This window comes from Schistocerca cancellata, chromosome 3, assembly GCF_023864275.1.
Source record: "Schistocerca cancellata isolate TAMUIC-IGC-003103 chromosome 3, iqSchCanc2.1, whole genome shotgun sequence".
Lineage (NCBI taxonomy): Eukaryota > Metazoa > Arthropoda > Insecta > Orthoptera > Acrididae > Schistocerca > Schistocerca cancellata.
In genome coordinates, this window is record NC_064628.1 from 857,634,978 (window position 1) to 857,649,985 (window position 15,008).

The following is a 15,008-nucleotide window of genomic DNA, read 5'->3' on the forward strand; positions in this document are numbered from 1 at the left end:
AACTAATTGTGCACTATGATTGATTTACTGCAAATAAGTAGATAATTGTGTCAGTAAAAGACACTGTCTGGTATACTTTGGTGTATATGGCCGAATGGAGATACTGCACAGTCGCAATCTTGTATAGTAGTGGAGATGATTTAGCAATGATGCAGAATTTGGGAAGCATTCTGCCGCATCATTGGTTGAAGTTGAAATTAGGGAGAAACTGGTAAAATTCTTAAATTGATTACACTATCAGCTGCAGTGTTTAATACAGTACATCATCCCATACCAACGGTGTCTTTCTCATACCATCTGTATGATGGTATGCTGCTGATTACCACATAATGATAGACAGGCATCAACTTGGTTGAGACATAGAGAGCCTTGGCAGAAAACATATCTGCTACTTGTCGCTGTGGAGCATGAGATTAAATGTACAGGTCATCATCTTCAAACAGTTGTTTTCAGGCATTCCTAAATGATGCAGATTCACATGTTTTTCCTTTCCATCAATAAGAAAATGGTACCTCTTTTTTCTACTACCTCACTCATGGTGTGAACGGCACCTTTCGGAAATGGTCAACACTGAAACATTAATCACTGTAAAATTAGAAAACAATACTCCTAAAAAAAAGGTTCCAATGGCTCTGAGCATTTTGGGACTTAACATCTAGGGTCATCAGTCCCTTAGAACTTAGAACTACTTAAACCTAACTAACCTAAGGACATCACACACAACCATGCCTGAGGCAGGATTCGAACTCGCGATAGTAGCGGTCGCGTGGTTCCAGACTGAAGCGCCTATAACCGCTCGGCCACAGCGGCCGGCCACTGGCAGAAGGGCGGTAGAAAAATCGCGAGATGTTTGGGCTAGCAGTTGACTGTTTGAAAAGTCTGTGTCTCCACCGTATATGCAAGGAGGGCGGGAGGGAGGGAGGGGAAGCGATGAGGGAAGGTAAGAGGACCTCTGATCTCGGCAGTTTGTGATTGTATCTCAAGGAGAACACACATTCAGCTGCCACCCATGTGCAGTCTGTTGGGTTGACGATTATCCCCAGTACATGTGTTACATTACGACCCATTCATTACGAGTGCTGGTTTTTTCACGACAGTTTCGATATGTAATTAGTACACTGAAACATTTTCCGTCAGTTGCAGTAGCGTGTTTTGGCTTCAGTGAGCTGGACTGCAGCGTGAGGCGTCTGTAGCGAACACTGACATAAAACAAGTGACAGATACAGTCCTCCCCTGTATTTTTACAGGTTACACTTATTGAACTCCTTATGTCCAACACCAGTATCTCACGAGTTGAAAATATTTACCCCCAAAAATAAAAATAATAGTACCTCACACTCCAACCCCTTTTTTCCCACAAGCCTGTAGCTGAAGGGTAGAATTTTAGTGCATCTGCCACTAGTTTCGAGTGGTACTGTGAAGTTTTTCCCAGCAGGCTAACACCAGTTGTATGGTATCATCAATTTCTGAACTGTATTGCGATTTTAGGCAGTTCTTGTGTAGCGCTATGCATATATTTGTGTAATGAGGACTGATGTTTATGATTAATTACATAATTAGGACTGATCTTTACTTCAGTTTCCCAACCAAAACAAATAAAGCACACTAACCTAACCTTCCTCTGCTGCATCTGGACAGTTTCCAAGTGATGGAGGGGGTGCACTTGGGTTTTCCATCCAGAAGGACATGGTTCGAGTACAGGAAACGGCACATTTCCCGCCAATTCCCGGGTGGGTGGTGTGGTGGGATCTGAACGCATTCCTGGGACAAAGAAATTCCCTCCAAAATTCGAAATTCCTCCAAAAATTCGAAATTGCCGCCGAAATTTCTTCCAACAGTGTAGGTGATGGAAAGGGTGAGAGGTGAGGGACAGGGAAGCCACATGCAGGCTGAGGTAAATACATTATGTCATTTGGGGGTGGGGGTGGGTGTGGATGTACGTATGTGGGGGTGGGTGGGAATGAAGCTAGTTGATTGATCAGTTTAATTAATTTGCTTAGAAGTTCGACAGCAATTTGATTTGAAAACTTCGCTGACACAGTCATCTCCCTACTACTAACGTGGAGTGAAAGAGTGAGAAATGAAGATGTTAGGAAGGAACTTGGAACAGAGAAGTTGAATGACAGAACTTAGAAGAGTAGGGGAAGTAGAGAGATTAGCAAAATGAATTATGGAGGCAAAGCTTGAGGGCAAGAGTAACACAATGAGCGAGATGGACTGACTCGATCCAGACTAGTATAAGGAGGTGGAATCTAGACTGGAACAAAAGTTATAGAAGAAAAAGTACCATAGATAACACAATCTGTCCCGAAACTAGATAAAGAGAAACGAAGACGGAGACAAACTGATATGGATGTAATTAAGAATTCTTCAACAGAGCGTAAATGATAGCTACAGTAAATTAAATTAACTCATTTTTCTGAATATTAAGATTTTTGTCTGTTACAACATTGGGAAGTTACACGTATCAAAAATGTACCTGCGATCCAAAGGTTAACATCTACGATTTCGTTTAAAGTGCACAATAACAAAAAACCATGGGTTGATTTTACTGTGAGACACTATGTTTCCGTTGATAATTTGGAGACCTTGCCTCTTATGGATTTGAAATATTTCAGTATGAATCAATTTTCTATTTTAATATTTTGAAATCAATAGCAAACTTCTTTAGAATTTGAAGTAAATATCGCTCACTGTGCACTGCACATATTTCTTTCGTTCATGTTACGTAACACCATCATGTGTATAAAGATTGTTTGATCTGGTCTGTTCTTCAGCTGGACTGGCATCCTTTCTGGGATTACAAAAATTATCTAGTTTTTCTTTCGCACTGTGTTACTTGCGACTGCGCTTTTTCACTAAATTGCGCTATAATTCGTTTGGAAGGAGAAAGTTATCTGCCAGGCAATGTTTTGTATACTTTCGTCCGCAATTTTGGAAGAGACTGTTTTATTTACTAGACCTTCTATGTATACACTTACAAGTTAAAAATTCTCGACAATAAATCATTTCCCGCGATAGCGCGCGTTGTGTGATATGAATATTTACATACTTTAGGAGAGGTAACTGTAAGAAAACAGGTGGACGTGTAGATAAGTATAGGGAAGTACAGTGGTATAATAGTAAACGATAAGGTGTACATGCATTTTCTTGGAATGCAAGTGATAAAATGCGATATACTAACTGTCCTTCTACGACTAACAAACGCGTGGATGGTGTATTAGAGCTAGAAAAGTATGAACGGTGTGTCGCGCACCGAACCAGTGTCTGCACGGCCATATGCGGAACTGCAGCGATGCGAAACCTTGCTCACCAAGATGATTCCATTGCTTTTCAGGTACGGCCAAAATAGTTTACTCGCTTCATTTTGCATTATTATATGGGAAATTTTAGGAAGGATCTGCCTTATACTAACCTCACGCCGATGTTTTAGCTTTATCAATAATAAGCTTCCAGTCCCAAATTATTTAAAGAATCGAACTCCCTTGCATTGTTAATGTGTTAAAAATGTGACGCCGTTCATGTAAAACATTTGTGGTTGATAATTATGTTGGATTGTATTAATTACAGTATATTCACCGACAGAGATTGAAAATATATAGAAAAGGTTTGAAACTATATCGAAAGTCTGTTAGCAGGGGGAAATTACTCTCATTATCAAACAGTGAATGAGTATAGTGTGAGTAATTTCTGCTCCGTTTTTCTCGTGTCTTCTTGCTTATGAGGTGACACCTTCTGAACTACGTGATGTACAGTGATATAGTTTTGCAGATACATACAGTGGTGACTCATGCTGAAGTTTTACTACATGAACAGCGAAAATGTAGTAGGCGATTACCATTTTTCCTTTCATTATTTTGTGGTAGGGTGCGAGGGAAGGGCAGGGGTCGACAAAACAGTTTCTGAAAGATTTGAAATTGTATTTATTGTTTGTTGGAAGTTGCTAAGTCCTCTCAATCTCAAATACTGGATGAATATAGTGCAGGGAGTATGCGTGTCCTGCCTCAAGATTTATAGACAATTTCTAGCTTTAATACTTGACTTATTGTGTTAAAACCTTCAGCGTAAGATTGTACCTCTTACTGAGTAGACTATGACAGTGTTTTAAATTTTTCTATTTGGTGAATAATTACATGAAATATTGGAACTTCAGTTCCTTTGAAAACTGATAGATAGGCATTCAGCAAGGACGCCCGTGCGCTATGCACCATTTTCGTTTTCGTAGTTTGGTAGTATAAATGGTAGCCTTTCGCCTTCTGAATAAATTTAATCTGATCCACTGAAATGTGTGCATCTTGTGGTAAATGATGTAACTGGTGACCCTTCCGAAAGTTCGTCAGTGTTGCTGGTAACATAAAGTTTATGAAATCATCTCATACGATTGCTGCTAGCGTATTTCACACAATATTTTGTATCTGCTTTCTTGTAAACGATCCTCTGTAGGTGATGACTACATCTTCTGACACATAGCACTTCCACAATTAACATGGGACCTCACTTTTCCGACCACATCACAGTAACCTAGAACTGTACGCTCTGTAGCATATTGAGCGAGCGTATCATTCACAGATAATCAGTATGTGTTTTTCTATTTGTGGTAAGTTCATATGGGACAAAACTCCTGAGGTCATCGGCCGCTAGGCTTACACACTACTTAATCTAACTTAAACTAACTTACGCTAAAGATAACACAAACACGTATGACAGAGGGAGGACTCGAACTTCCGATGGGTGTGTACTTTTACAGTAATAGGTTACGCTGTATACCCAGATGGCTATTGAGGGTGAATGTATCTAGTTGCGAATGTCGTAATGTTAACTCAAAATTAATTTGGATATGGCAGTTGAAATGGTGTCCTAGATGTGACAGTATATTGAAATTTTTATTAGATTACTTTCTCTCATTTACTAGTTAGTACAAAATGGAACTAGAAAACAATTTTTTGCCTCCAGTAAATACGTTTAGTGCGGCTAGTGTTAACTACAGCTTCTCTAGATGACTAGCATCGATAGTTTTCTTCAGGGAAACGTGTGTTGCATGAGAAGACCAGTGGAAGGTGAGTAGAACATTCTTGTGTAAAGAACCAGACTGGACTGTTACAGGTGGTTGCTTCAGAACGTACTACGAATGACCATCTTCGCAAGGTCCCCTGTCCACTAGTGGAGTTACTCTGGTCATTCTAATATCCCATTATTCTACTAGGACGATGGTTACGTCAGAACATAGTAGAAGAGAACATCGTTTCAGGCACTTGCTAGAGTTCACTAGAGCAGGACTCTACGTGATTCCAGTAGACCATTATACTTCTTGGCTGATGGCTGCGTAAAAAAAGGAATGGAAGTGAGTATATTCTCAAGGCAGCTACTAAAGTCCACTAGATGGTGGTGTGTAGCCCACTGCTTCTTGCCGGATGGCTGCTTCAGAACGAAATTAGAGTGAGCGTTGTCTCAAGGAACTTACTGCAGTCCACTAGTAGGAGCACTCTTGTTATTTTAATAGATTATGCTTTATGGTCAAAGGCTATGTCAGAACCAGCGGTAGTGGACATCACCTCAAGGATCCTGCTAGGGCATTGTAGTACGTGGACTGCACTTATTTTAGTAGCCCATCATCTTTCTTGGTCGACGGCTGTGTCAAAACGTAGTATGTGTGTGCATCTTCTTTAGGCACCCATTTCAGTCCGCTGGTAGGAGAACTATTACTTTGAATAACCCCCAGTAGATATTTGCTATAGTGATCACTTCGATCATTACCTGCAGGTAGGTGATCACTATAGCAAATATCTATTAATACCAGTATTGTTTGCCCCTGTTTTGATTACAACCAAGGTAGATTCTTCCTACACGTCGGTGAAGGGCCTGAAGATAGCGCAGTAAAACACTGAAACTGGTTGCCAAATAAATAAGGCTGAAATTTGACGGATGAAAGGTGTTTGATTAGACTTCCTAAAACTATGTAATATGAAAGTTACTGTAATCCGTTACATGGTCTACATGAGGAACATGTTTGAAAACTCGCAGAGTTCCTCTTCAGCAAAGGAATGAATGACTTGCTTGCGAAATTGTGTGTCGTAACAGTACGGAATAGCCTATGAGCTGATGATGTTAAATATGTTCGTCTATCTGTTACATTTGTATTATGCATATGTCAAAGAAGTCCGTGTCACAGACATCTACTACATTAGTGTCAACAACATTACCCTACGACTACGAATAAATATTGTATAAATCTAAAGATTTTAGTCTGTATGTACATTAAGTGATGAAAAGTATCCGGACACCTCCAAAAAACTACGTTTTCCATATTATACTACTATACACTGCCAGTACTCCGTATCAGCGACCTCAGTAGTCATTAGACATCGTGGGAGAGCAGAATGGGGCGATCCGCGGCACTCACGGACTTCGAACGTGGTCAGGTGATTGGGTGCTACTTGTCTCATACGTCTGTACGCGAGATTTCCACCCACCTAAAAATCCCTATGTCCACTGTTTCCGACGTGATAGTGAAGTGGGAACGTGAAGGGACACGTACAGCCAAAAGCGTGCAGACCGACCTCGTCTGTTGAATGACAGAGACCACCGACATTTGAAGAGGTTCGTAATCTGTAATAGGCAGTCATCTACCCAGGAAATCCAAACACAGAAATTCAAAACTGCATCAGGATCCACTGCAAGTACTATGACAGTTAGGCGGGAGGAGAGAAAACTTGGATTTTATGGTCGAGAGGCTGCCCATAAGTCACACGTCACGTCGGTAAGTGCCAAACGACGCCTCGCATGGTGTAAGTAGCGTAATCATTGGACGATTGAACAGTGGAGAAAGGTTGTGTGGAGTGACGAATCACGGTGCACAATGTGGCGATCCGATGGCAGGTTGTGCGTATGGCAAATGCCCGGTGAACATCTGCCAGCGTGTGTAGTGCCAACAGTAAAATTCGGTGGCTGTGGTGTTATGGTGTGATCGTGTTTTTCATGGAAGGGGCTTGCACCACTCGTTGTTTTGCGTGGCGTATTACAGAACAGGCCTACATTGATGTTTTAAGCACCTTCTTGCTTCCCACTGTTAGAGAGCAATTCGGCGATGGCAACTGTATCTTTCAACACGATCGAGCACCTGTCCATAATGCGTGACCTGTGGCAGAGTGGTTACACGACAGTAACATCCCTGTTATGGACTGGTCTGCACAGAGTGCTGACCTGAATCCCATAGAATACCTTTGGGATGTTTTGGAACACCGACTTCGTGTCAGGCCTCACCGACCGCAATCGATACCTCTCCTCAGTGCAGCACTCTGTGAAGAATGGGCTGCCATTCCCCAAGAAACCCTCCAGCACCTGATTGAACATATGCCTGCGAGAGTGGAAGCTGTCATAAAGGCTAATGCAGTGCCAACACCATACTGAATTCTATCAATACCGATAGGGGGCGCCACGAACTTGTAAGTCATTTTCAGCCAGGTGTCCGGATGCCCTTGATCACATAGTGTATTTAAATAACCATTAGGTGTCGGGATAAAGCTATCGTAATTTTTTGCTTACGAGCTATACCTACTGTATTTATATTTTGAATGTAAGTACAGACTACTATACACAATTGCACAGTGCTAAAATTTCTGTATATACGAAAATGTAGAAGAATAGCTTAATTAGTGAAACAGAGAACAGATATAAACCGTTATAATATTTTCAGCATGTAGAAGCTTTACACAATCAGTGAGAAACGAAAGTCGTAAATATATGACTAAAGTACATTCAGTAGGGTAATCCATACTTTCAAAAAAGTGCTTATGGAATTGTGTACCTATCTGGTGAGAGGAACCATTGTAAGACAGAATGGGTGGGGGAAGACTGAGATTATAAAACATGGGTGGCTGATTTCATGGTACACTGTGGGAGTGATGAATACATATATCGTTATGAATAAATGCGCTCTTAAATTGAGACCCAGCGCGAATATAACAACTAGTCCGACCAGACCAGTCGTTAATTGTAGAGTCATGCCTAGTAATCTGAACGGTTCTTAAATGGAGTGAAATAACTGCACGTTACTATATTTTCAAACGAAATATTTCTTACAAAACGCAGATCTTATCAAACTAACTGAAAATATTAAGTCTTCTCGTTAGAAGTAGGTAGTCTGTATAGCAATTTTCCCAAAGAAGCAGCTACTGAAATCATAAGAAAAACTTATTGAAGTATAAGGAAGTAACTGAACTTCTACAGATAATTTTTTCTTTCTTATACTTTGTGTCCCACACTAACGTATACAAGCAAACATGAAAACTGGATGACGGGTGATATCTAGCTGAGACACTGGTGAGACGAGCGCGACTCGTGTTCGTGAAGTTTAATACTTGACATCTTGTCTTTGCGGTCCTGCCGCCCCGTTCCTTATCTGATTTTCTGGCGTCACTGAGTTGCTGGCCTGCCTGCCCGTGAGTGGCAACAGCAGCGGTATCGATAAGCGCTCTGTCGTACTGTCTTTGGAGCGACCGCAAGTATTTCAGGGTCGTTGTCTGCGGAAGTTCAGTCAGGAGACAGCGACAGTGAGGTCCGGACAGCCAGTACTCGCCGACTGCTTGCGACACACAATGCACTGTCCGACGGAAGGAGACTGGAGTGGTAACGACCGTTGGTTGGTCGTTCGGTCGGTCGTCTCATTGGGCGACGTATATTTGGTCTTCTGAACGTTTCTGGGCCCTCGTCAGTTGGTCATCTTGCGTTCCTTCCTTGTGCAGAGATGATAGGTGGCCAATAGGCAAGTGTTCCCTCAACATGGTTGGCTCCGAGCGAGTGTGCTCGGGTCGCCGGGTCTCCGAGTTCTGAACAGACATGGAGTTGAGTCAGGATGGAGCTTAAGTGAACTCCGGACAGCCAAGACTCGCCTGAATGTTCCTGACACACATGACTTGGGTGGGAACGACTGAGCGGTTATTTCAATGCTGTTTGCGTCCTGGAATAGGCAGTCGGTCGGTTGGGGCAGAGCAGTGAGGAAGTCTCTGCGGAGAGGGCATTAGCTTAGTGTTCCGCCGTGTGTTTTACCTCGCCGTGTTGATGCTGTCCGATAGGGCGTGTAGTTCGACAGATCTTGGTGTTTCTTCATATTTTTCAGTGGTTGTTGTGCCTTGGCTGCTTTTAGACGCCAATATTTGCAGACGTAGTGCTTCTGTCCTAGCTGACATTTTCCTTTATCGTGCCGTTGGTCGGCTGGAACTGAACTGAATAGGTTGTTGGTCCGTCCTTGAGCCGTCCCTGGGTCGGGTTCCCATCCGATTATTTAGTCTTACTTTTGGCTGCCTGTCTCACCTAGAATTATGTTAGAGTTACCTCCTCAGGCCGACCTTTGGAACGCTTCTGAGCCCTACTGTTCTACATCTACATCTACATCCAAACTCCGCAAGCCACCTGTCGGTCTTTGGCGGAGGGTACTTTGAGTACCTCTATCGGTTCTCCCTTCTATTCCAGTCTCGTATTGTTCTTGGAAAGAAAGATTGTCGGTATGCCTCTGTGTGGGCTCTAATCTCTCTGATTTTATCCTCATGGTCTCTTCGCGAGATATTCGTAAAAGGGAGCAATATTCTGTTTGACTCCTCAGTGAAGGTATGTTCTCCATACTTCAACAAAAGCCCGTACCGAGCTACTGAGCGTCTCTCCTGCAGAGTCTTCCACTGGAGTTTATCTATCATCTCCGTAACGCTTTCGCGATTACTAAATGATCCCGTAATGAAGCGCGTTGCTCTCCGTTGGATCTTCTCTATTTCTTCTATCATCTGGTATGGATCCTACACCAGTGAGAAATACTCAACTAACATATTTTCATACAATAGTTTTTTTACTTATAACCTTGACTTAAAAAGTATCATTTTATATATTACAAACGTTCTGATCCGGGGCGATCTGCAGATTGTAATGTTTGAAAAAGCACTTCAGAGCCAAAATAGCATTTAAATATTTTGGCACTCAAGTATTTCTTCGAATATTATGGTATGATTTTATTTTATTGGCGATACGTCGATGACACAATTATGCTCATTGACTGGAGTGATGAAAGCGTATTTTTAGTAGTTTGCATTGTTATTTTTTTCCATGACTGGAAATGAGGCAGACAAGCGGTTAAACTTTATATATCTGAGGTTTGAGAATAATCATTGGCAACATACGTTCATAATTTACCATTATCTAGTACTACTGCGAACTTCATAGCGCGTCATGTTAGTTTTTCTTTCGTAAAAGCCTTTTACATGCAATTATTAAAGAAATGCTGCAAATTGCACTTTCAGAAACCAGCAAGTGCTTCAAACCTTTAGATGTATTGACACTAGTACGGTACAGAGAAACAGATAGGAAGGAAATATAGTGATTAGATCATCGTAATTAGGTGTACACAAGAGAGTAAGTCCATAAATTTTCCGAACGTGAAATATTTTGAGGAAATCTCTGATAGAATTGCATACACATTTCAAAAATAAATTGTGGAATAGGTGTAAAAGTAGCATAACTGGAAGGAAATATTTTCAGTGTCATAAAGTAGGAATCTCGATATTAAATATGTTGTTGCTATTGTATACGTAGGATAAGTGGAATTAAATTGCAGATCGAGAAGCATACTGGGAAAACCAACAACCACTCTTCGGCATTAAACATGATCCCCTCTGACGAGAGGCGTAGCCGATGTGTCGGAATATATGATGGGCGCCAATCCTACAGAAATATAACCATAGGCCTTCCTGCCCACAGCCCTAAAAACTAGTTGCAACACCTAAGTACAGTATGCCCACGGAGAGTACTGCAACTTTTGCTGAACACCTAAATCAGGCCGCTAAATACCCCATCAGCCCAAAATGTTTCGAGACTGGATTAAAGTTGAGAGGTTGGTTGCAGTGCTTCAGCTGTTCTACACAGCCTCTTTCTACCTCAGTATAACTCTTAGGCCTTTTTTCGCATTATGTCCCGCTTGCGTGTTGCATTGGCTTGAATGTCGGCTTTGTCGTCAGAGCGTAGGCCCCTCATGTGAACTTCTGCGCTTTGTCGTTTTGTGATTAGTTGTTATAGATAACACTAAGTCTCGTCACTGATGATGGTTTTCTCCAGAAAAGAACCGTCCTCGTTTTACATTTGAAATAAGTTGCAGCAGGCGTCCATGCGTCGTCGTTTTTATTTCAGAGACGAGATGTCCGCGACGAACTTACCACATAGTGTAACCTCCGAACAGAAAAAATAATTATAATATTCACATTTAGTGTAACCTTCCAACAGAAGAAATCTCGTTTAAGTTCCCAATAGAAAAATTTCGTTCCAATAGCAGAATTTCAAGTTTTAATGTGACCTTCCATTAAAGACTGGCTGCATATCGGGATTAATAAGTTTTGACGTTAGCAGCGCTGCGTCATGGCACTGTGAAATCATCCTGAATAAACTGAAAAGTTATTACGTCACAATAACGTCGCCGGATAACACTATCTGAGCCGTGGCGCTCGTTACTGGCGCGCCAGTCTCTTGGATGTCCATTATCGATCCTTCGACGTTTCTTATCCTTGCTTGCCTTGTGGCAGTTGACGGTTTGCTCGAGCGCCCTGCTGAGATGCCGCGAGGTACGAGGTGGGAAGCAGCTGCGTATATGTGGAGCTGGTTGTACGCGGTCTGCCGGCTGAGGATGGAGGATATGTGCTGGCCGGCTGCCTGTCTGCTCTCCTGATTTTGCTCGCCGTGCCTTGCGACCGCCTAGCTTGGGTTGCTGCCTGGTGTATCCGACACGAGCCATACCGGGCGTCCAGCAGAAGTTAAGCAGCAAGGAGCAAATGTATAAGACCATTTGTAACCAATTTTGGTGGCCTCGTAAGTGTGGCCTTAGCGTTTACACTGCCTTTGGGGAGAGCTAATTCTTCTAAATTTAAATAGTTGGGGTTCCCTGTCCTTTATAATCTTCAGGGCGTTTTATTTGAATTTTCTCTTTGGGATTCCTTCCTTGTGCTTGGTTAAATGTTTACTTGTATAGCGGGAAGTGACTCCTGGTTAAAACTCGGAGAATGTGTTTGATGTTACTGCCGCCTCCGGCATTCGTCTTTTCAATTGTCATCCCTTCGAGCGGCCTGGTGTCATTCCTCGTTAATTAATGCTGGTTTATGTGTACTTAATTTTGAATTGCCCATTTGAATTAATATTTTGAGCGCAGTATAGCACTAAGGCAACTTCATTGTATACCATCTTGTGCCCCGGTCTAGTTCCTTAATTTTCAGTGCCACGAGTTAGCTCCACTACCGGTTTTACTGATGTGCTCCCTTCGAAATCTTGTCTTGTGTAAGTTTGCCCCATGTGTGTCTGGGAACACAGAGATGAGCTTTAGTGTGACTTCAGTGCTAGTCAGTTAATGGAATCATCATTTTGGCTTGGCTTCCACTGAAGAGTTTGAGTGGAGCGTAGTGTGTTTGATTTGTTATTCATTTAATTACTGTAAGTTTGTTTATTTAATGGGGAGCAAGACATTTAAAGACTGTTGGTATTAACTCACCTAGTTGCTGGGTGTTGCTAATTCGTTCCAAATGGCCTACTACTTATTCAGTGGCAAGGCTGTTGATTAGTTGGTTACTGTGAGTACAAATTCCCGCTATTTATTTGTTGCCGAAATTGTTAAAGTGCCTGTGTCGTGATTCAATCACTAGCTACGTGTTTGAGCTAAATTGACAGAAACCTTACGTTGCCTACTTAAAATTTGTTGCCAGCAGAAACCCTTAAGAGACAAAGTTTTGTCACTGCTTATGTTAACCTTTACTGGGAGAAATATTTCATGTAGTTAAATTTTGTCTTCAAATGTGTATTTCTCTGATGTAATAAACGAGTGATAAAAGAAAAAAGCAAAAAAAAAAAAAAATTATGAATCGTGTTACAAACCGGACACAATAGGAAGGACCAGGCCCCTTTCATTTTTTCTTTTATCTCTCGTTTATTGCATCAGAGAGATTTCAGGCGTTTCCTCTCACCACGAACAACTCAGTGCCCGACGGCTTTCGCTTAACGACTCAGGGCAGTGGCATTCACGTAGAGGTCTCAGTGCTAACAGACAAGCAACACTGCGTGAAATAACCCAGAAATCAATATGAGACGTATCGTTAGTGCAGCGAAATCTGACGTCAGTGGGCTATGACAACAGACGACCGACGCGAGTGCCTTTGCTAACAGCACGACAACGCCTACAGCACCTCTCCTGGGCTCGTCACCATATCGGATCGACCCTAGACGACTGGAAAACAGTGGCTTGGTCAGATGAGTCCCGATTTCAGTTGGTAAGAGCTGATGGTAGGGTTCGAATGTGCCGCAGACACCAAGACGCTATGGATCCCAGTTGTTGAAAAGGTAATGTGCAAGCTAGTGGTGGCTCCATAATGGTGCGATCTGTGTTTACTTGGAATGGACTGAGTACTGGTTATGTTACGCTACCTGGAGACTGAGACGCCCTGCTGAACCCGAAGGACAGGACAGGTAGTTTAAATCGAGGAAAGGTGCCAAAATAAGGGGCTGACAGTTACACTCGACATACAACTTAATGATTTGATCAAACATTACAAGAGCTCAAAAGAATTTTTTTTAACACACAGCTTTAATCTTTGGGACTTAATTACCAGCTGAAAGCCACTTTAATTTAAAAACGGCTGAAAGCCAATAACTTAAAACGCAAGCATAATTAGAAATTTAAAGGCAAGCCTTACCTTACAACAGTTCTTTATTTAAGCTAAAGGCCCAAAGAATCTGAGATTTTGGGAGCAAACAATTTGAATTCAAAATCGGCTGACAGCCTAACACTTAGGGCTAAACATCATTAAATTAAAAAAAAAACAAAGACGTTTCTTAAAACAGTTCTTAATTACGCAAAACTCAACCAAAATTTTAAAGGCAAAACCTTACCTTTAAACAGTTCTTTAATTAGGCTGAAGGCCCAAAGAATCAGACACTTAAAGAGCAAACAAGTTAAATTCAAATCAGCTGAAGCCCTAACGCTTAAAACTCCGTAACATTAATTTTTTTTTAAAATACCAAAGGCCTTATGTGAAACAGTTCTGTAATTTAGGCTGAAGGCCTTAAGAGCAAAACAACTCAAACTCAAAATCGGCTGATGGCCCAACACTTAAAATTCAACAACATTAACATTTTTAAAATGCCAAGGGCCTTACGTGAAACATTCTTTAAATTACACTGAAGACCTAAGGAATCTTACGTCTTAAGGGCAAAACAACCTAAATATTTAAAAAAAGTTGGCTAGAAGCCATACCAGTACAAACAACAAAAACAAATAAAAAAAGGCAGTACACACAAGGGCACTCAGAAGTTCCGAGGGTCGGCCTGGAATTCAAACACTAACGCTCGCTTAGGTGAGATGGGCAGTCGGCCCAACGATTGTCGATCCGACGACAACCCAACCGACAGACAGTCAAAGGACTAAGCGACAGGATGTCCCAACAGCCCATAACGAAATTCCAATAACAGAATGTGAACGGTTGGGGCTGGCTGGTAGATTAAGTAAAGGCTTAACTTTCGCGCCCGGGATCGGTAAGCCACGGGCCTCGTAACAATGAGAACAGCCCCTCACACTCCGACCGCGCGTGGCACAGCCACACGCGCGACGGAGACTTCGCCGCTGCTCCACACCAACCAACCAACCCTCAGGCCCGGAAACGATGAAAAGAGAAAGTGTATGTTGGCCGATGAGACGACCAACCGAACGACCAACCAACGGTCGTCCCGCTCCAATCTCCCTCCGTCGGACAGTTCATGTGTATCGCCAGCTGTCGGCGAGCACTGGCTGTTAGCGCCTCACCAGCGCTAGTTCCCCCGATTTCACTGCTGCTACGTTCCGATTGCAATGCTGGTCCGTCCCGAACTTACTGACAGACACACGACGACCTGGAAATACTATCGGTCGTTCCAGAGATGGTACGACAGTGCACTTATCGATACGCGCTGCTGCTGCCGCTCATGGGCAAGAAAGGCAGGAAGTTAGTGACCACAGCAAA

General features: G+C 42.3%; 1 protein-coding gene across 1 annotated transcript in view; it reads left to right on the forward strand.

The window, feature by feature from the left end:
• The first annotated feature begins 3,261 nt into the window (after positions 1-3,261).
• LOC126177124 (solute carrier family 22 member 7-like) overlaps positions 3,262-15,008 on the forward strand; it is a 186,527-nt gene continuing 174,780 nt past the window's right edge. The window contains exon 1 of the mRNA XM_049924393.1: positions 3,262-3,337. Within this exon, the coding sequence (XP_049780350.1) occupies positions 3,296-3,337 (42 nt within the window). The 5' untranslated portion in view covers positions 3,262-3,295. The remainder of the gene's footprint in view (positions 3,338-15,008) is intronic.